The 23,452-nt window shown below is 38.4% G+C and overlaps 1 protein-coding gene and 1 non-coding gene across 2 annotated transcripts; both read right to left on the reverse strand.

The window, feature by feature from the left end:
* Window positions 1-6,975: 6,975 nt before the first annotated feature.
* On the reverse strand, window positions 6,976-8,965 carry LOC141617118 (uncharacterized). Its single transcript, XM_074434292.1, has 2 exons — window positions 7,975-8,965; window positions 6,976-7,799 (listed from the first exon to the last, which is right to left on the reverse strand). Exons 1-2 carry the CDS (start codon window positions 8,963-8,965, stop codon window positions 6,976-6,978), a joined length of 1,815 nt encoding a protein of 604 aa, XP_074290393.1.
* Window positions 8,966-22,821: 13,856 nt separating this feature from the next.
* Window positions 22,822-22,928, reverse strand: LOC141624727 (small nucleolar RNA R71). Its single transcript, XR_012534532.1, has one exon. It is a non-coding gene; the product is annotated as a small nucleolar RNA R71 (small nucleolar RNA).
* Between the last annotated feature and the right edge of the window lie 524 nt (window positions 22,929-23,452).

Here is a 23,452-nt window from a genome sequence, read left to right on the forward strand (position 1 = left end):
ATAGGTGTGACTTTTAGGGACCAGTTGATCACCGCCATCAGTATGACAATAACGTCAAACTTATCTAGCAAGCCAACCGTTATTGATAAACGTGGACCAACTGATAATAATACAAAAGTATACCCTTTGATCCTTTTAGAGATTTATATGTCATTGCACTAACTGTAGAGGACACCAACCCCAATAGTATCCGTTTAGGGTAGGGAGATAGGGTCACATTTGGACTCCCACGTACTTACGGTTTTGAACTTGAGCAAGCATCTCGAGAACTTCCTCTTTGGTAGGTTTGTACCCTAGTCCAAGTGGTATCCTTTTTGAGTTGCCTTCCTTGTATGGTGCGAAGGTATTTCTTCGGATGGGGTTTAGAGGCATTCCAGGGAAGTATCCCTGGGATTTGAGTATGTGATTGACCACCAAGTTGGAGTAGGGATCGTAGTATAAGGGTGTCAATTCACTTTCTTTGACATTTATGATTTGGAAGCCCCCAAGTTCATATACTGGATCCGCAAGAACTTGATTGTTCGACTTCTTTTTGATTATTGCCTTGATGGGTGACGAATTGATCGTCACCACTTTGCCATTTAGTGGGATTTTGATCTTTTGATGAAGGGTGGATGTCACCGCTTTGGAAGCGTGAATCCAAGGCCTTCCTAGAAGTATGTTGAAGGAAGCTTCAATGTCCACTATTTGGAAGTTAACCTTTTGCTCAATTGGCCCTGTGGCTATGGTTAGGTTAACGAGTCCTACTACCTTTCGTCGTGTACCATCATACGCGTGAACACCTTGATTGGTGGGGGTCCAATCCGACTCTTTCATGCCTAGTTTGTATGCCGTTTTTAGAGGTATGACGTTGACCGCAGAGCCATCATCTACCAAGGTCATTGGCACATTCTTCTTTAGACAAATGACAGTGATGTCAAGAGCTAAGTTGTGGCTAGCGCCAAAAGGTGGCAAATCTTCGTATGAGAAAGTAATAGGATTACTTAGCTTCGGTGATTATTGGAAGACCAAGTTGACTACATCTTTGGGTGTGGATTTATGTGCTACATTTAGTTTGGCCAAGGCTTGCAGTAAAGCTTGGCGATGTGGGAATGAGCTTGCTACCAATTGCCAGACTGAAAGATCAGCCTTTGTCTTCTGTAATTGCTTGAGAAAATGATCAGTGGAGTCATCTTCGTTATCATTTGGTGTGACAACGTTGGTTGGACCATTTTGAGTAGTGCTTTGATATGGACGCCCTGAACGAGTTAGGTGGTCCACATCTTGGTCTTCACCAGTTTGGACTATTTCTTTGACTAGGGAGTTTTCAATGAGATACTCGTCCTCATCATCTAGTCGTGTGATTTGGTCGACTAGTTTATCAACCACGGCGACTATTTCTTGCATAGTAGCATTTTGAGAGAAGATTAATGGCACATGCTCCTTAGGTGTTGCGTTGGGGTCATGTAAGGTTGTCACCACATTTTCCAATTCCCAAACTTGCCTATCCACACTCCTTGCCCATATGATGAAGTCGGAAACGGTAGGGGAGATGGTAGAGTAGAACCCTTCATTCTCAATCGCATGGATCTCATCTTCAATTGGAGAAATGAGGTGTGAACAATCTAAGGTAGATTCTTCACTTGTGATCACTAGAATCCCAAGAGGGTTCTGAGTGTTGTTGGGTTTACCTCCCGGCGGTATTGGTAGTCGGCCATCTTCAATCATGTCTTGAAGCACATTTTTCAATTTGTAGCATTTTTCTGTGTCATGCCCCTTGACCCTATGGTATTCACAGTACGAGTTCTCGTCCCAGAATTTGGATTTCTTTTTGGGTTCGGGAGTAGGTCCTATGGGTTGGAGTTTGCCTTGCTTCATTAACCTCTTAAGAGCGTTGGAGTAAGTATCCCCAAGATTTGTGAATTTCCTTGGTGGGGTACTTTTCTTGGATGGCTCAAGAAGGTTAACTTCATCAGTCTTGCTAGTAAAGCCGTATGAACGACTTGTTGAGCCTTGATATCCTCGACCTACCGTTTTGGACAAGAGCCCTTTACGGATGTCATCTTCAATCCTTGTTCCTAGTACGGTTAAGTCCTTGAAAGTTTTAATGTTTTGGTATCTCAAATGATTGGCATAGATGGGTTTGAGATTGTCCACGAACTTCTCCACAAGGGTAGCCTCATCCGGGCGTTCAACTAGTTGCGTACTAGTCTTCCTCCACCTACTTAGGAAGTCGGTGAATCCTTCTTTGTCATTTTGGGTAAGAACCTCTAGAGTGCGCATGTTAACTTGGATCTCGGCATTATCCGCATATTGCTTAGCAAACTCGATCGCGGCATCTTCCCAAGTAGCGATCTTCTTGTGTTCTAAAGAGTAGAACCATTGCTTTGGGATGGTGTCAAGAGATGAAGGAAAGATCCTTAAGAACATCTCGGGTTTGATGCCTTTGATAGACATATAATCCTTGAAGGCAAGGAAGTGGTTCAAAGGGTTTTCGTGTCCCTTGAATTTAGGGATATCCGTCATATTGAAGTTGGTTGGCAATTTGGAATTGACGGCCTCATACTTACGGTTGTTCTCCCTATAAATGTCATCCCCTTTAAGGTACATCAATTGCTCATCTAAGTATTGGAGTCTTTTCTTGGCTACAGTCATTCCCATGGGAGGATTTTCGTCATTGGATTCACTCGCGAAGTCACCCACTACTTCACTTTCTTGAGGAGGCAACCTCCCCTCTACGGCGTAGATCCGGCCCTCGATGGTGTCAAGGCGATCATACACTTGGTCTTGGGTAACTTGGATTTGGGTTAGCGCGGCTAGGATTCGATCATTACCATCTTGAAGTTGATTGAAGTTAGCGTCACTTTCAGGCATCTTGAAAACTGGATAAGAGATCGATGACGAATCAAAACACGATCGACCATTCTAACACACTTGCTAAGAGAAGAAATGTTTTGACTCGTGAAGTGGGTGTGTGCCACTTGTGTTGAGTGGGCTTTGAAGAAAGGACAGAGTTTTGAAAATGTGTATCCTAGTCAACTATAGTGTAGTTGTAGGAGTGGACTCGAAGTGAGGTTTTGAAATGGGCTTGGGCCCGAATTTTGACTCGACAAACGGACAGAGTTTTGACTGGGTTTTGCGCTACTCAATGGCCTTTTTTTCGAAATTTCTGTTAAAAAAGGATTTTTATTTTTACAAAAATCATCATGGTTTCATTTAGAAATGGTGATCACGTAAGGTACAAACATTCATACAAGCATTATAACGGGATGCTGAGTGCATTTAAAAAGGTTTTGGTTTAAAGGGTGGGTTGCCATACCGAACAATCAAACCTGAAGTCTGTGGAGAGGCTCGTACCAAACAAGAGTAAGACCGATTCCTAGTCCATTTCGTCAAGTAGTGAAGGTCCTTGATACAAACAAGAGTAAGCATCATGGTATGGATGACGTCAATCGCTATCCATCCTTAGGCCCAAATAAGAATTAGGACCGTTTAGACGGGACGATTGGTCGAATGGGTTGAGTTGGGCCTAGGAAGGCCGAATAAAACGGTCTAGGAAGACCGAGTTATGAAAACCGACAATTGTCTTGTACAAATTATTCCCTACCTTGTTTAAGTTTCACCCTTGGCTACACGTAAGTGTATTATCCCCAGTGGAGTCGCCAAACTGTGGACAACGGGGGCCCACGGGGGCGGTTTGGAGGAGAGAACAAGCGTTTGCATTTTGTGGAGTCGCCACCAATTTTTATGGGAAATTGGAACCGTTCGAATACCTCGTGCCATGTCAAGACACAAAGTAGAGACATGAACACTAAGCAATCGTTACCCTTATCATTCTATGTCTAGAATGACTCTCGTGGATGCCAATGAACACGGATGTTCACAGAGATCTGGAGTAAGGGGTGAGGGTACGTATTAGGAAGCTCTTTTGATCGAACACCTAATCCCGCCCACCTCGATAGCGGCCTTTACTAATGATTAGGGACATCATCTATACTCGATATATCGTCGATTATATGCATGCAATGCAACATCCAAGTTTTAATCCTAGCATGTGAAGATTAGACTAAGTCGGTTAACACGTAATTTAACATACAATTGGGTCGAAGTAGGGATTTAATGCTAAATTACATGCGGAAGCATACAAATAAATCATACAAATGCGATAAATATTACAATGATAGAAAATTACAATAAAAATTACAATAATTACATCGGGTTTCATTGATTTATGTCGAAAATACCTTTAAAACGGATAATTTTGAGAAAAAGAATAAGTTAAAGAATTAACGAATGAAATAACGAACAGATCAGTAGGCGATAATACGAGTAATAGTCAATTATACGTAAGTTAATTAAACTAGGTCAAGCAACAACGGAGTTCAGAGACAGAAATCATCCTGGAACAGGCGCAGCAAGACTGCGCCCTCTGGAAGAGGCGCAGCAGATGCTGCGTCTGTTCCAAGGGTGAGTTCTGGCTGTGAAGCCGGAACTGCAAATCGTTAATGTAAATTGGTGATTTTAGTGGTTGATTAATATATTTACTCGGATGAAAGTGATTAATAGGTTATTTTTTTTTTGGTAAAATGTAAGTAATCTCATTAAGAACAAACCAAGGTTACAAGATACATCATAAGATATACTAGCTTACATCAAGATTTGTTCAAGCCATTGCCTATCACTAACCTTCTTAACTCTACTCATCTGTCCTAACAATTTGATTTTCATCAAAGCTTTACATTGCATAGACAAAACATCAGGACGCAACAGTACACCTTCTATCCTAGCAGCATTCCTTTGCTGCCAGACTGCATAATATCCACTCATAAAGACAGCTACACAGACCAGTTTCCTAAGAGCAGGCCATTTCCTTCTTCCTAACCAGATAATTCCATTCCCATAAGGCATAGGGATCTGCAACCAGCTGCACAGGGATCTCAGTACAGCAAGGACATACCTGCAGTGCTGGAAGAGATGTGAGATTGTCTCCTTATCAGTACCACAGATACAACATAGCTCATCAGGACATATACCAATTTTATACAGACGAACTTTAGTATTTAAAGCATTCTTCAGAATGAGCCAGTTCAGGAAGCAATGCTTAGGTATATTCCAATTACACCAAACTATTTTAGCCCAGCCAACTTTTGGTTCTTTGTGACGAAGCCACTGATAGCCAGACTGCACACTATATCCCTTAGGATCAGCAAGCCAAATACCATTCAGGTAACCAGTAGAAAGAGCATCCCTAGTCCTACAGATTGCCTTCCAATTGCCACTCAAATGGGACTTAGGAAAATATGTAGGCCAGGGACATCCTTTTAAGAATATCTTATGTACCCATTTCACCCAAAGACTGTCTGGCTTGCTATAAACCCACCACACCAATTTACCAATGGAGGCAACATTCCAGTGAAAACTATCTCGAATACCCAAGCCTCCCTCATGTTTGGGAGTACATACTTGCTCCCATCCCACCAGAGGTACTCTACCATAAGTACTTGTCCCATCCCATAAGTAGTTGCGACAGATACTATTAATCTTTTGAAGGACCCCTTTAGGAAGCAGAAAAATGTTTGCCCAGTATGTATACTGAGAAGTGAGAACAGACTGGACTAATGTTAATCTCCCTGCATAAGAAATGTGCCTGGACCCAAACATTCTGATCCGCTCAACAATTTTCTCCACAAGGACCTGACACTCCCTCTTCCCCAACTTGCCAGCAGTAATGGGTACACCAAGATACTTGAAGGGAAGCTTGCCCTCAACACACCCAGACTTGGCAAAAATTTGATCTTTTACTCTCTTAGGAACTCCATTAAAGTAAATATTAGACTTGTTCTTATTCATTTCCAAGCCAGATGCAGCAGAGAATGAGGCAAAGGAACGTAATAACAGCATTATAGATTGAGAATCTCCTCTAGAAAACAGTAGCAGATCATCTGCAAACATCAGGTGATGAAGCTTCAGTTTCCCACACAAAGAATGATACCTGAAATCCAGAACTTCAGTGGTAAAGTTGAGCACTCTAGAAAGATACTCCATGGCAATAGTGAAGAGTAGGGGGGATAAAGGGTCCCCCTGCCTGAGCCCCTTCTTCCCATGAAAGTGTCCAAAGGTCTCTCCATTTAACACCAAAGAATATGATGCAGTAGTAACACATTCCATAATAAGGTGCTTGAAATCCTCAGGAAAATTCAGTGCATCCAACATCTGTTGCAAGAAATCCCAGTTAACCGAGTCATAAGCTTTCTTTAGGTCAACCTTGATCAAACATCTAGGTGAGACAGAAGCTCTGTTGTAAAGTCTTATAACCTCCTGACAAACCAAAATATTTTCAATAATGTTGCGACCTTTAATAAACCCTCCCTGAGTAGGACTGATAATATCAGGTAGCACCCTAGTTAACCTGGAACAAATCAATTTGGAGATAATCTTGTAAACCATATTACAACAGGAAATAGGCCTAAATTGAGTCACATCCTGAGGTAATTCCACTTTTGGAACAAGGGTGACCAAGGTATGATTCAACTGCTTGAGTAATCTGCCATGAATGAAGAAATCCTTAACCACCTCACAAAGTTCCTCTCCCACAACACTTCAAGCATCTTTAAAAAATGCACTAGAGTATTCATCAGGACCTGGAGCTTTATGATTAGGGATTTGAAATAAAGCCTCCTTGATCTCATCATTTGTGACAGACTTATTCAACCAGTCCCAATGATCCTGACTACAGACAGACCCTCATTTAACAATAGCTGCATTGACAGCTTTCATAGGCTGTGTCTCCCCCAAGAGCTTCTGATAGAAGGACAAAAAGGCAGACTGAATTTGTCCTGGTTCAGTGAGCCACTGCCCCTGTACAGGAGCAATCCTCAACACTTTATTTCTTGCCTGTCTACTCTTCATGTAACTGTGAAAAACTTTAGAATTATTATCCCCTTCATGAATCCAAGTGGCCTTAGATTTTTGTAGCAAGAAGCTGTCACAGGCCTTCTAAAGTTCCTGATATTCGTTAGCAGCTTTGATTTCAATCCCAATCAAGTCTGGATTAGTGAGATCAGACCTGATTTGAGATTGAATAGATTCCAAATTCTTCCAAGCTCTCATAGTATTGTTCTCCACATCAGCAAAGAGCTCTCTATTCAACTGCTTAAGAGGTTGTTTAAGAAGTTTAAGTTTTCCCACAAACTTAAACATGGGAGTACCCGTAATCCTATGCCCCCAAACCTGAGTTACACAAGGTAAGAAATGTTCAGTAGTACTCCACATATTAAAATACTTAAAGCTTCCTTTCCTTTGTCCCATATCACTCAGTCTCTGAATGATGCAAGAAGTATGAACAAAGCACCCTTCAGGATGAAAGTGAGCATAGAACTCTTTTTTCTGATCAATCCATTCATGGTTTACAAGTGCTCTGTCAACTCTGCTAAAAACCTTGGTAGCCGCCTCCTGTTTGTTATTCCAAGTAAATAAGGACCCAGTAGCAGGCATATCAACCATATGACAAACATCAAGACAATTTTGAAAATCCTCCATTTCTTCCTCAGTAGTACTCCCTCCTAACCTTTCACTAGGAGCCAACACAGTGTTGAAATCCCCACAGATGAGCCATGGGCTATGAATGTGACCACTCATGTCCTGAAGTCTACTCCATAAAGACTTCCTTTCAGATAAACCATTAAACGCATACACCATAGTAAGATAAAACTGAGAACCAGTAGCCAGCTCATGCACTAGGACATGTATGAACTGAGCATTGTATTCGATAAATTGTAAATCAAAGAGGTTAGGCTTCCATAAAAGCCTAACCCTACCACCTTTATGATAAGAAGAGTTAGTAGAAACACACCATCCAGTACAAATATTAGTACTAATTTTATTTAGAGAAGAAGGCTTAACCTTCGTCTCAAGGAGGCCAAACAATCCAACTTGATGATGATGCAAGAACCACTTAATATGTTTCTATTTTGTTGGACTATTCAACCCCCTTACATTCCAAAAACCCATCATTGTGACCCCCCTTATTAGGGGGTATTAGACCAGTCCCAATACCAACTTTTGGGGTAGCGTTGTTTAGAGCATCCATGAAAGTGTACTGCCCAAACTTAGCAGCCTGACTACCCTGATCCAATAACTCCTGCCTGCTGAGTCTGATGATTGCTCTAGCAGGGGTGGCCAATGGAATTCCCATAGTATGAGTTCCTGAGACTCTAGGAGTAGAGACTGCAGGGACAATCCTTGGACTAGCAGGAACCCTAGGCACTGTAACCTTAGGAGAAGGAGGTTTAGTAACAGGCACCTGTGACTGTGGTTTAGTCACTGGAGCCTTTGGTTGCCACCTCTGCACTACCCTCTGCTTAGGCTTAGTAGCACATTTGGGTTTCTTACAAGCATTATTAATGTGTCCTATGCCACCACAAGTCTTACACAATATTGGAAGCCATTCAAACTCAACATTTATGGTAACCAAATTCCCTGCTTCATCTAGAAACTTAACAGTTTTGGGAGGGTGCTGGTTGAAAGGGACATCAATCAGAACCCTAGCATACCCAAGCCTTGTTCTAGCCTCTGTTTGTTCATCACATCTAACATAGTCTCCAATTAAACCTGAAATTTTAGGTATCCCCTGTCCCCAAAATTTTAATGGTAAGTTCAACAATCTAACCCATACAGGAACAACTGAAACATCAGATTTAGTTAGAGGGTCCTGAGCATTCCAAGGACGAACAATCAATGGCTTGTTCTCAAAGAGGAAGTGACCATGGTTTAAGACTGCCTCCTGATCCTTTGACCTCTTGAAATGAACAAGGAAAACACCAGAAGGCATGAATGAAATCCTGTCAATACCATATTCATCCCATAATCCCAAAATAAATTCTTCAACAACATCCCAGGGAGGATTACCGCCAAGAATGAAATAGATGACAGAATTCTTCCAAAAAGCAAGCTCCTTTTGCACCTCTGACTCGGTGAATTGTAACATACCTTCAGGTTCTTCATGGATAGTTGACAGCTACGTTTTCCCTTTTTTCCGTCCCTGAGTGACCCACGCCTCTGCTTCTTCATCAGCAATAAGGTCATCAAGGTCCAACGGCTCAATTTCAACCGGATTTGAAGCAAGCTTGACAACAGAGGAAGATCCTGAGATTGAAAAATCCACAGAATTAATGCGTTTTTTGTTGCAATTTTTATGATTTTTGATGATTGAAGACGACGAAGGTTTAACCGCCGTCATTATTGAAGATCTAGGTTTACTGAATTTTATGCAAAATTTCTATTTTTGGAAATATACTCTCATTTCTCTCTCTAGCGTTTCTCTCTTATTATACAAACAAATGTTGACACATTGTATGATTAATAGGTTATTTACATGTGATTAATGGTCATAAAAGCAATAAAACATGGATGAGACGGACGCAAACGGATTATTTACATGAAAGAATGATTGATTAGTGACATGGGTGAACAAAATAGGTTAAAAAAGACGAATTAATGACGAATACGACAAAAGACAGATGAAAATATATCAAAGATCGAATTCCAGAAACTCAATATGAACAAATCGAATTTCTACAACCCGGATTGAATTTAATGACGAAACCCCGCAAATATGAGATTATAAGGGATTTAAGTCGGATTTAATGATGAATTATACGTGTGAATGAATGATAAATAATATAGATTAAATTATTAGACTAAAGTATCGAAGAATTAAAGAAAACAAACGAAAACAAACAAAAGATTGACGAATTACAGAGGACGAAGGAAGAAGAAAGGAAGCAGGAACTGCGGCAGCCTCACGAAGAGGCGCAGCAGGAACTGCGCTCCTTCGAAGAGGCGTAGCAGTTGCTACGTCCTTTCTCGACGGTTTGTCTTCTGGAAATCCGTAAAAAGAGGTTTTAAAGCACGATTTTAAAAATCGGTTTTAAGAGGTGTTTTCGACATAAACCTTACATTAATGATGATACAAAAGTAAAGAATAATAAATAAAGAAGGATTTACACCCTCAGACTTACATGTTTGACGAAACGAGAAGAACTAAGTTATCGATTAGTGATGCTCGACTCGAATGTAGACGAAAGTGCCCTCGTAAGAGGAAAAACGATTGGATTAATTAAGTTGATTGATGTGGAGTTGGTCAAATTGGTCGGTCATGCAAACGATTCTGGTACTCAGAAAGATCCGAGCTTACGTGGTCGAATGTTCAAGCACGTAGACGCCAAAAAGTAAGAACAAAGGTCTAGAATGCAAAGGGAGAAGAGAAGGGCGGACACTCGCGTGAGAAATATGAGGAGCGAAGGCTCCTATTTATACTAATCACGTCGAGGAATTAGGGTTTTCGGAGAGACTTTGAAAGTGAATCTCGGAAAGATATGAAAAAGATACGAAAAATACGCAGAAAAGGACCTGGGAAGAGGCGCAGCAGTCACTGCGTCTCTTGGAAGAGGCGCAGCACCTGCTGCGTCTGTTCCCAAGTGGTTTCCTCCTGCGGAAGAAAGATTTCCGTGTTTAAGTTATGGAAGGACGGAATAATTTGGTTTTCCTTAATATTTTTTATGAATATTACGGGAAATTGTTTACCAAATAATAAAGATTGTGAAATAATTATAAAATATGGAATAGAAATATCCGAAACATTCCAGAACATTCTGACTCGGGATTTTACGGTTATCAGAAAATGGAGACGGTTTTAGGCCCGGACTCCAAATGTACTCTAATTACTGTCAAAACGACCGTATCGGCGCGTAGATGACAACTAAGAGGTAGACATTAGTGTTTGAGCAATCACTTGACGATAAACTTATGAACTGTCACAAATCGTTCCGCGTACTAAACATGCGGCCCAATCATCATCGGGTGATTTGCAGGAGGTGCAGAAATGAGGTATCTACACTAACCTATTTTGATGTTTTAATTAATTAGAAGCATATAGGATGTTGGAAATTACGGAAAAATCGGTTTATATGTGCCAAATCGTTTTTATAATGGTTGTTATATGATCTAGATGCTTTCTTTTGTTGATTATTGTGGTTAGTTATGCATAAATCGATTCAAATTGGGGGTTTATATGACTCGAATTTTCTAGGGTTTGAGGATTTGAATTGAATTTTGGTTATCTTTTGAGTATAAAAGGGAGAAAATTGAGTAATATAAGTCATACATATCATGTTTAGGGTTGATTTTTGTGATTTTCACTCAAACGTTTGCCTTAAAACCCCGTCTTAAAGGTGCCCCAAACTAGAATTCGTCTCATATTGTTGTGAAAATTGGTTTGTATATGAAGTTGTTTTGAAGGTTTGAATTCCAAAAGTAGTAGTAGTGATGTTATTTCATGCTAAACATGTCAAAAATTTTACAGCTATGAGACCGTCTGCTAGTAAAATTGGAAGTTTATGCTCATGATTTCTGGTTTGTGGGTGAAAGTGTGTACTTAGTAGCTCTTTTACATGAACATACATGATTGTTGTACATGTTTTCTAGTGTATGTGGTTTGTATATTTAAGTTATGTGTTGAAAACAGATGCCGAGACCAACCGTGGGAACCAGACAAAGTAAGAGGGGGAGGGCTTCTGAGCCCGAAGTGGGAGAGGGAAGTGGTCCTGTAGTCCCGGCCATGCCTGAATACCAATCCGTAGTCTTTGTTGAATTTACCCAAAGGGGTAATTTTGTGGCCTTACAGCAGCGGAAGATGAGACCTACCCGGTGTATAGACACCGTTCTCTTGACTGACTTAGGGATTGAGACAGATGGCAGGCACATATTTGAGACTTTGGGGGTGTTAGGACTATACCGTCTCAGGAAACATTCTTATGCCTTTTTGACCCTTGAATTCATGAGTTCGTTTAAATACGACGCGGTGGCAGAAACTGTGGAGTTTCGCCTTATGAACACGAGTTTTCTGTTGACCATGGATATGTTTGCGACCTACCTTGGCTTGGCTAAGCCTGCCAAGGGAGCTCTCCGTGATATTCCTTCTGAGGGGTTAGTAGCCTCATGCCGTGCCTTACTGGTAAATCAGCTCCTACTTCGAGTAACATGTTGATCAATGATGTTCAACATGTCACTTTGAAGATCTTTCTTTATGCCTTGACATGTCTGCTCTACGAGAGGAAGGATGTGAGTAAGTTGAACTCACATGATTTGATGCTCTTGATGTCTTATCTTAACCCCACCCGGTCACAACCTGTCACCTTTAGTGCCCCTGCCTTTGTTTGTGCCAGTCTACCTCTGATGGCCTCGTCTGACACTAGATTTCTGAGTTGTGGTGCCATTGCCACACGTCTAGCTGAGAGGTTGACATCCTTTGAGGCCTCCTCAGCCTATACTCCTTTGACCACCACAGTGCCTAGCTTAGACTGTCAGTACTTCCTCGACCATAAATGGTTAAGAACTTTGGCGGATGGGAGTTTAGCATGGAGAGTATGGGGTATGAGTTGGATGCGGATACCAGCTCCTGAGCATCTACCTGCGACTAAGCCTTTACCACCGGCAGTTATAGCTGCCAATTCTGACGATGAGGAGGAGGAGGGGCGTCCACCGGTGCAGACGTACCTCATTGACCCGGAGATCCTACAGGTTATGCCCGAACCGAGTGTAACACCCCCAAATACCGAGGAGCCTTAACCAGACCTTCTGATATGTTCATTTTATATACACTTTTACCCCTCATTTTAGCTCGGTTTCTATTGATTATTATACTTTAATTAGTGTATTTTTGAGCTAATCTCGTGTTCTAGGTGTATGGTTGTGTTTGTTATATTTTTGTAGGAATCTAAGCATTTGAAGGCTTTTTCCTATCATTTTATACACCAAGTTGTAATATCCCAAATATTTTAACTTTATACTATATTAACCATGCTTACTTTTAATTTAACAAATATAATTCTTACCTTTTTATTGGTCGTATTATTTGGTTTATTTGAGGTTCAAGATGGACTAATAGTTTTATTTATTCCTATTAAAACTCTTTATCATAATATTTCCTATTAGTAGTATATATTGATATTCCACTTTCTCTTGATTTTGCTTCTTGCGCCGCTTTCCTCTCATCTATCAGTACTATCACAAAAGACAAGATTTTTACCACACATACAATTCTCATACACCAATTCTTGTTATCCTTGTTGTTTCACTAATGGCGTCTTCGGTTTTAGCCTAGCACAACTTTTATTGATTTCGCTTTTCTTTTGCATTCCGTTATCATTAATCTCAATGGTCTCCTAACTATTTTTTGGATATCTATTATATTGATCCGTGCTTCGTTAGATGCCATCTTGTTGCTCCGGCTCTGATTTGTTGGTCTTTTTCCTAAACCAATTTTATGTCAATTTGAGGTAACACGATTCTACCGATCCTAATATTATTATTATTATTATTATTCGAGGTTGTGTGAATATGTGCTACTATATGGATTCTGTATGTTAAATGGTGAGATTTTAATTATGATTGTTACTGAGATTATTATCTATAATAATAGTTATATACTCCGTATTTTTTTTACTTTATGTTGAATTTATTTCTTAAGAAGGGAATAAGAGTAAGGATGCAAGGTACGGGATGAACAGAGAAATAATTGTGTTTGGTTATGTAGCTTTTGGATTAGTTACTTTATGGGTGGAGTAATTGATTGTATAGTTTGGATTTTGCTTTGTACGACTATGATCAACTCATGTGGAGTAGCCAGTATGTCACTTTTATTTGAGTAAATTGATTATTTTGGGACGTAGAGTGTATATCGAGTTCTTATCATAAGATTTAATACTGGTTTGGCGTATTCACGATATCAAGAATTGAGCTTTTGGTTTTGTATTTGAATTTTCGTCACTTTGGCCTGACTCGTGGGTGAGTAGCTCGGAGTATTACTTCGAGTGTTGAGCAGTTTCTTAAAATGAACATTTGACAATATCGATATTAAAATTGAGATGGAAATTGGTTACTGGTATTGAGTTATGAGTTATGAGTTATGGGGCCTTTGAGCCGAGTTATTTTTACGGTCCAGTGCGACCATGGTTATTGAGTTATTTGAGTTTGAAATCGATATTGAGATAATTCGTTTAATCTTTTATTTATCGTATTCGTTATTTAATTTAATTCCCGAGTCATTTATATAATTAGAGACGGGTTTTGAGTCGGGTTGGTTAAAATGGAAAACTGCTATATCGGGGAAGTTTCCATTTAAGGAAACTTTCCATGTTAGGAAGTTTCTATTTTTAGTAACCTTCTATTTTGGGAACGGGAATAGTTAAGTAATCATTTATCATTATTTATCTTTCAGAGGGCGAATTTGTTGTGGAATATTATTGAGCATCTACTTATCTGTCTGCTGCTATCTTTGAGGTAGGGAAATACACTTGACTTATTATTGTTGTTGTTGAATTGTGTTGACTTGATTCATGGTTGTTGATTTACGTTATGATTCATATACGGGAAGGTGATTGACTGAATTGATCGTATTGAGTATGATATCACAACATCGGGTAACCGGCGTGATTTTATGATTTATCAGTTCAATGATATATATATATATATATATATATATATATATATATTGTGTTGCATTAATTTCTTTTGAGCATTCATATGCATTGGAGATGGAGGATGTTGTGGTGATGTGGTGTGGTGATGATGATGTTGTGATAAGGCCCAGGCGGGTTCTGCAGGACTTGCCCTGGTGTCCTCAGCTGCGAGCTGGCAGATCGGCTACGGTCGATATATATAGTCTCTGGGGATCGGTATGGTGGGCGTTCGGGTTATGAGTTATGAGACTGGTTATGAGATATGAGTTGAGATGGAGATGGAGGTGACGGAGGAGCATGCATATCATATTTTTTTTTTTTTGTTGTTTCATTGTTTTCCCTACTCAACCTCGTGGTTGACCCTGTGTATTCGTGAACACCTGTGATGACCCAAATATTGGCGAGCAGACTTGACAGGTTTAAGAGATAGAACGGGAGCTTGGTGGGCGTGAGGCCTTTGGATCGAAGACTTAGTAGCTAGATCATCATCTAGAAGACTTTCACTTTTTATTTATGTTAGTTCTTTGTAATTTGACGTAAAAGAGGTTTTGTAATAATTAAGTTAAAGTAATTATATAATTTTGCCTTGGAGTTTAATTTGTTATTCACTACCTCGGGAAACCGAGATGGTAACAGTCCGGTTTATTAGGGAATATCTTGCTAAAGGCTCCTTTATAAACCGGGGTGTTACAAAGTGGTATCAGAGCGAACGATCCTCAGGCCTAAAAACAAATGAACAAAAATAATGAACATAGGAAGAGTCAAATAAAATGAACCCAGGCTAGTAATCTGTTAGGAGCCCCAGTTGGAATGAGTTAGGGGCCCCCTCAAACCAAGCCTTTGGCCCTTTCGGTCTAACTGGTAACCCTTGAGTGATGCAGAGAGTGGGTAGTAACAAAATAAAGGATTAGACCTTGCCTATATTATACTAACAGTTTTGCAGGAGCGGAATGAGGTAAGTAATGATGTGATACACGGTTAAAGATGTGCAATGAAAGAATATGGTTGATATTGGCATGCTGACTTATTTGAATAATTGAGTGAAATTTAGTGTATGGATGACATGAGTTGTGAATTATGAATTATATGATGATATGCATGCGCTTTCGATCCCCGAACCCTTAGGTAGAGATATAATATAATGATATGTTTAATGAGTTGATCATAAAGGCACCATAAGCTATAGCTACCTAAGAGGTTAGATGTAGGAGGGATATGACCATGATTGACTGAAATGGTTAGTAGAGCCAACCAGGCTATGTTGTTACAGGATGAAGAATCAAGTTAAGTCCTATGTGTAAAGCTAGTAGACCGAAACAGGTGTCGTGTCCGTTGATAATTGTTTTGTTGTTATTCTAAGTGTGTATATACTTCTTGTTGAATGTCTTATTCTTTGCAAGAGTTTCTTGTTTTGCTTACTAGGCAAATGTGATCGAATTTTGAGATTTATGATTGTTATTATTTTACTAATTGCCTTAGCAATCCATGTCTAGTGGTATGTGGAATGTGTTGCCCTAAGCCATGAATGTATATAGTTGTGTGTTGAAAATTTCATGCCAATTTTTACGTCTAATTATATACATTTAATTTAGTTATAAGGTTAGTATTCAATAAGTAACACCTTAGTGATTTCTAGGATATATTTTCGTATTTAAATAAGTTGTGATTGTTACGATGAGAAACTAATGCATTGTCTATACATACATGATTATTGAGTTATTTAGTTGATTTTATTTTCGGTTTCGCAATCTTTACCGTTTTCTAGATGGCAATTACATGTATATGGTGCAACGTGATTTCTATGCCTCAAATGATATGTAGCATGTGTTGGAGGAAGAATGGTTGTGTGATAATGTGAAGTAATTTAAAGGAACCAAAAATTTTAATAAATTCTAGAATGTTACCTTGTTTGTACTTTTGCCATTTAAAATGTCTTCTCTATATGATGGTGAAAATTTTATGTGTGATAACATTCTGATTTAGCTTTTCAATGCTTTTAGTTTCATGCTAATATGAATTATATTTTTGAGAGAAATAAATATTTTAGTTGTGAGTGGTCGATTGTTCTTTGCACTGGTTTGTTTCGACCCATGTTTTTGAAAAAGAAACCATTTAAAACGTGTTTATTGTTTATGCATAATTCCAACTCTACTGTTTAGAATATTCATTCACGTTTTCAAAATGATAAGCCACGTAAAATCTTAACGAGTCGTTATTTAATAGTGATTTTTGCAAGTTGCCCAATTTTCTGTCTAATTGCTGTAAAGTTTTTGTTCCGACCAACTGAGTTGTAAAATTTGTTATAAATAAATTCCTTAAGCTTTGCAATTGATTCTCTTTCCTATGATTAGTAATTCATTATATTTCCTAAAAACGATAATAGCTCGCGAAATAGCTAAGCGGTTATTTAATTATGAATTTTGAAAGTTGTTGCATGATGTTTGATTGTTGAAATTGTAAGTTATGTGAGTTTCATATAAAAGTTTAACCAAATATGAATTATGTGATGTAACCATGTAATACTCTGATATGAATTCTGTAGCATGAACGGTAGGCATATGATATGAGTATGAACCTTGTTATATGATAATATAATCTTATTTGTTTCGGTGAGTTTTATGTAAAGTAGTCTCAATTATACAAACGCTATTACATTGCTTGAATTTTGCCTAGTGTCTTTCTCTAAACCTGATTTGCAGAAATATGGATTTTACTTCTATGATATGATTACTGATATGAAATATTTTAATTTGTCAAGTATGAACTATGAGTTAGTTGATTGTCTACATTGATGTAAATGTGTTAAATTGGTGTCAAAGCATCCAAGTATTTGTTACCTTGATTTTGTGTAATGTGTAGCATGAAATTGACAAGTGTGTTTTGTTGCTTGAAAAGTCGGATGCTAGTTGCCAGTATAGAGTAATTAGCTTATCAGATGAATTGTGTCTATTGTTTCAGTAATCTTCTTGAACATTGGATGTGGAATTTTATAATGAGGTTACGGGGACGTAACCATGTTTTAAGGAGGATAGGATTGTAAAATCTTGATGGTTTACGATCTGGCTAAGTGGTATGTTATGATTGGTGATCGAGAATTGACCAGGCATGGAGTCTGTTTTTAATTTGTTATTATTCGGTCAATGTTGTGGTTCTTTAAGTGCCACATACTTCTGTCGTATGTTCAACTTTGGGGACAAAGTTTCTTAAGGGGGATAGAATATAACACTTCGCGTTTTAGAGCTTATGTATATGTACTACTGGTGTTTGTCTTATGCTTGTGGATGTTTGGTTATCGTTACGGGGTGGCGAACTTCGGGGACGAAGTTTCTTTTAAGGGGGAAAGAGTGTAATACTCCTAATATTTTTAATATTTTCGTTAAGCTGGTATTGCTATTTTTATTAAAAACTGATTTATTTATATTATTTTACTATCTTAAAGTCCTAGCAACATTAGTTAAGCCGGAAATCCAACTTCTTTTTCTTATTTATAATCACGGTTACAATTCTATATTTATATATATATCAAACCCTACATTGTATATAATCTAACATTAATCCTAAGTCTCCTCCTAATGCCGCCTAACCCCTCATATGCTCCTACCCTCACCACGTACTGCATTATATTGGCCAAACTTTACCTTGTCATTTTATTCATTTTTGAAAAGTTTACGTTCGAGAACGAACTTTGTTTTTAAGGAGGGTGGAATGTAATACCACTCAAATTTTATAGTGTTATTATTTTCTAAATTCGAACTTCGAGGACGAAGTTCCTTTTAAGAGGGGAAGATTGTAATATCCCAAATATTTTAACTTTATACTATATTAACCATGCTTACTTTTAATTTAACAAATATAATTCTTACCTTTTTATTGGTCGTATTATTTGGTTTATTTGAGGTTCAAGATGGACTAATAGTTTTATTTATTCCTATTAAAACTCTTTATCATAATATTTCCTATTAGTAGTATATATTGATATTCCACTTTCTCTTGATTTTGCTTCTTGCGCCGCTTTCCTCTCATCTATCAGTACTATCACAAAAGACAAGATTTTTACCACACATACAATTCTCATACACCAATTCTTGTTATCCTTGTTGTTTCACTAATGGCGTCTTCGGTTTTAGCCTAGCACAACTTTTATTGATTTCGCTTTTCTTTTGCATTCCGTTATCATTAATCTCAATGGTCTCCTAACTATTTTTTGGATATCTATTATATTGATCCGTGCTTCGTTAGATGCCATCTTGTTGCTCCGGCTCTGATTTGTTGGTCTTTTTCCTAAACCAATTTTATGTCAATTTGAGGTAACACGATTCTACCGATCCTAATATTATTATTATTATTATTATTCGAGGTTGTGTGAATATGTGCTACTATATGGATTCTGTATGTTAAATGGTGAGATTTTAATTATGATTGTTACTGAGATTATTATCTATAATAATAGTTATATACTCCGTATTTTTTTTACTTTATGTTGAATTTATTTCTTAAGAAGGGAATAAGAGTAAGGATGCAAGGTACGGGATGAACAGAGAAATAATTGTGTTTGGTTATGTAGCTTTTGGATTAGTTACTTTATGGGTGGAGTAATTGATTGTATAGTTTGGATTTTGCTTTGTACGACTATGATCAACTCATGTGGAGTAGCCAGTATGTCACTTTTATTTGAGTAAATTGATTATTTTGGGACGTAGAGTGTATATCGAGTTCTTATCATAAGATTTAATACTGGTTTGGCGTATTCACGATATCAAGAATTGAGCTTTTGGTTTTGTATTTGAATTTTCGTCACTTTGGCACGACTCGTGGGTGAGTAGCTCGGAGTATTACTTCGAGTGTTGAGCGATTTCTTAAAATGAACATTTGACAATATCGATATTAAAATTGAGATGGAAATTGGTTACTGGTATTGAGTTATGAGTTATGAGTTATGGGGCCTTTGAGCCGAGTTATTTTTACGGTCGGTCGACCATGGTTATTGAGTTATTTGAGTTTGAAATCGATATTGAGATAATTCGTTTAATCTTTTATTTATCGTATTCGTTATTTAATTTAATTCCCGAGTCATTTATATAATTAGAGACGGGTTTTGAGTCGGGTTGGTTAAAATGGAAAAGCTGCTATATCGGGAAAGTTTCCATTTAAGGAAACTTTCCATGTTAGGAAGTTTCTATTTTTAGTAACCTTCTATTTTGGGAACGGGAATAGTTAAGTAATCATTTATCATTATTTATCTTTCGGAGGCGAATTTGTTGTGGAATATTATTGAGCATCTACTTATCATCTGCTTTGCTATCTTTGAGGTAGGGAAATACACTTGACTTATTATTGTTGTTGTTGAATTGTGTTGACTTGATTCATGGTTGTTGATTTACGTTATGATTCATATACGGGAAGGTGATTGATTGAATTGATCGTATTGAGTATGATATCACAACATCGGGTAACCAGCATGATTTTATGATTTATCAGTTCAATGATATATATATATATATATATATATATATATATATATATATATATATATATATATATATATATTGTGTTGCATTAATTTCTTTTGAGCATTCATATGCATTGGAGATGGAGGATGTTGTGGTGATGTGGTGTGGTGATGATGATGTTGTGATAAGGCCCGGGCGGGTTCTGCGGGACTTGCCCCTGGTGTCCTCAGTGCGAGTGGCAGATCGGCTACGGTCGATATATATAGTCTACCGGGGATCGGTATGGTGGGCGTTCGGGTTATGAGTTATGAGACTGATTTATGAGATATGAGTTGAGATGGAGATGGAGGTGACGGAGGAGCATGCATATCATATTTTTTTTTTTTTGTTGTTTCATTGTTTTCCCTACTCAACCTCGTGGTTGACCCTGTGTATTCGTGAACACCTGTGATGACCCAAATATTGGCGAGCAGACTTGACAGGTTTAAGAGATAGAACGGGAGCTTGGTGGGCGTGAGGCACTGGATCAGAAGACTTAGTAGCTAGATCATCATCTAGAAGACTTTCACTTTTTATTTATGTTAGTTCTTTGTAATTTGACGTAAAAGAGGTTTTGTAATAATTAAGTTAAAGTAATTATATAATTTTGCCTTGGAGTTTAATTTGTTATTCACTACCTCGGGAAACCGAGATGGTAACAGTCCGGTTTATTAGGGAATATCTTGCTAAAGGCTCCTTTATAAACCGGGGTGTTACACAAGTTCACTAAGCTAAACAAGGCCAAATATTGGACTAAGTATGTGAAGATTGCTTGAGTTTTGCATGGAGAAATTCATGGATCAATATGTGTAATGCAAATGATGTCAACAATCAAGTCAAAGCTCAATGATCAAGTCCAAGTCAATATGGAAAGCTTAGGATTCCAACATGCATGGGATACTTTTTGGAGGCTCTAAAGATGATAGATGAGGTATTTACCCGGGTGATTAAGGTGCATTAAAGTATAAGCTTTGGATTCCTCAAACAATTAAGAGAGGAATTAAGAGAAATCACCCGGAAACACACGACCCCGATCGAGGTGGGGTGGCCCCGATCGGGGTTACATGTCCCTTGGTGATTTACGTTTCACCCTCCTCTCCTATAAATAGGAGAGGTATTCCTAGGTTTTGGGCATCTCATTTTACGTCCAAGTTTACTACAATAAGTCTCAAGCATTATAAGTTTTCTCTCATTAGTTTTCATTTCAATTTATAAGTTGTTAAGCATTCCTTAGTTAATCTTTCAACATTATGTACTTCAAGATATTCTCAAGCATTTGATATTCAAGCTTTTGGTTATTTGTTATTTGTTCTTCCATAAAAGTCCTCCCTTATAAGGTATTTCTTATTGCAAGTTTGTAATTTACATCATTATTTTAGTTACGACATAGTTATTTTAATCAAGCATTTTATTCTACATTAGCATTATTTCCTTCACATGTTATATCATCTAATTTACATAAATCAAATAATCATGTTTAACATTTCTCATAATTTAGTTTACATTTTACACCTTAGTATGAGTAGCTAAATTTTCTAGTCTAAAGGCTAGGGGACCATGCAAAATCAAACATATAAAATGATTAAATAAAGTTCATAATAATATTGATCAATTGTTTCCATCACATGTTTGCTTTGTTACGCTTAATCTTTGATTATCGGCCGTAGTCGTAGATTAAATTTGTTCATTCGTTCTAAAGTCGAGAGGCACGGAATTGAATTAGACTAAACATGTGTGGTAGGACGACCTAGTCATGGACGAGAGTTTTTCTAGGACCCGGTCTATGGTTGATACAAATGCCGTAAGGTGGGTATCTTTAAGCCTAAACAATTGACAAAATTATTAGTATCGAGTTTAACATGTTCATATGTTTACCTTTGCATGAGTGACCCGAACCCTTTAGACTATCTCTTATCATATTATTTACATTGCATTTTTTATAAATCACCAACCAAACAAACCAAACCCAAATCGTAATCGACCTTGATAAAAATCTACCCATAGCAATTCACGACGTAATTCCCGTTTCCTTGTGTTCGACCCCTATTACTACATTAATTTGTGTCTAGGGAGATTATCTTTGCATAGGTACGCGATAAACCTATCAAATTTTGGCGTCGTTGCCGGGGAAACGGTTTTATTGCTTTTTGAATTGTCGATTTTTATCTTTTTTTCCTTTGTCTTGGGGAACACTTGTTCCTTAAGGCCGTTACTTATCACTTCTCTTGAAATTGTTGTCTTATGCCCAGGTCCTCTCGTAGTAGATAATTGCTTTCACCGGATTCCGATCCCGAGAAAACATTTAGGAGAAGACGACGTTTTTGGAGGGAAGTGAAAGAAGCCACTTCTCCCGTACAAGTCGAGAGTGCTAGAAAGTCTTACTTAGATGATCTATAAGCCCTTGAAGAGGAGGAGGTTTCAAGTTCATCATGTCCACCACCACCACCATCTACTACCAAAAAGATGGTGAAACTTTCCGATCACTCAAAGCCCACCGCGGCCATGCTTCCGGCCGGAATCACAACCACTCAAATCACCGCGCCGGACTTCGAGATCAAACCGGATTTCATTAGCCTTGTGGAGAGGAAGCAATTTGGAGGAAGTCCTTTGGAGGATCCCAATTTGCATGTGCAAAACTTTTGTGACTATTGCTCCATGATACGTCAAACGGGCGTCACCCAAGCCCAAATAAGGGAAATACTTTTCCCTTTCTCTTTGAAGGACAAGGCCAAGCTTTGGATCAATAGCCTTGACCGCACCGCCATGGGAATCACCAATTGGGAGACTTTGGCTCTTGCTTTCTATCAAAAGTTTTTCCAGGAGAGAAAACTCAAACTTTGAGGAGCCAAATCACCGGATTCCGTCAACAAGCTCTTGAGAGCTTATATGAGGCTTGGGAGAGGTACAAAGAGCTTCAAAGGCAATGCCCACATCATGGGCTAGATGATTGGTTTCTAGCAATAACATTCTACAATGGATGTTGTGCCGAATCCCGAAGGATTCTTAATTCCGCCAACAATGGGCGGTTTGATCAAATTGACACCGACCTTGCTCATGCCACGATCGAATCTATGGCGGTCCATGATGCCCAATATGTCAATTCCCGAGTTGTGCCATCTAAAGGTAAAGAAGAATCCTCTAACAACTCTGTTTTGCTAGCTCAAATCGCTTTGCTCCAACAACAATTGGCGGAAAGGGATGCTAGAGAGTCCATTCAACAAGTCAATGCCATGTCTTCAACAAGCCAAATCGTTGTGTGTGAAGGTTGCAAAGGTGCAGGTCATTATGCCGCTCATTGCCAAGCTCCCATTGAAGAGGTAAATGCCTTTCTAGCTTTAAGACAAAATGCACAAAATGCTTATCCACCGGGTACATTCTCAAACACATATAACCCAAATTCAAGATTTCACCCGAATATGTCTTATAGAAGCAACAATATGCTAAATCCTCAACCCCAACCCCCAC

The sequence above is a fragment of the Silene latifolia genome, chromosome X (genome assembly GCF_048544455.1).
Source record: "Silene latifolia isolate original U9 population chromosome X, ASM4854445v1, whole genome shotgun sequence".
NCBI classification, from domain to species: Eukaryota; Viridiplantae; Streptophyta; class Magnoliopsida; order Caryophyllales; family Caryophyllaceae; genus Silene; species Silene latifolia.

Coding starts and splice junctions, on each gene's coding strand:
- LOC141617118 (XM_074434292.1), bottom strand. CDS start 8,965: ATGTTACAATTCACCGAGTCAGAGGTGCAAAAGGAGCTTGCTTTTTGG. Junction 7,800..7,974: donor CAATGATGGGTTTTTGGAAT/GTAAGGGGGTTG, acceptor CTTATCATAAAG/GTGGTAGGGTTAGGCTTTTA.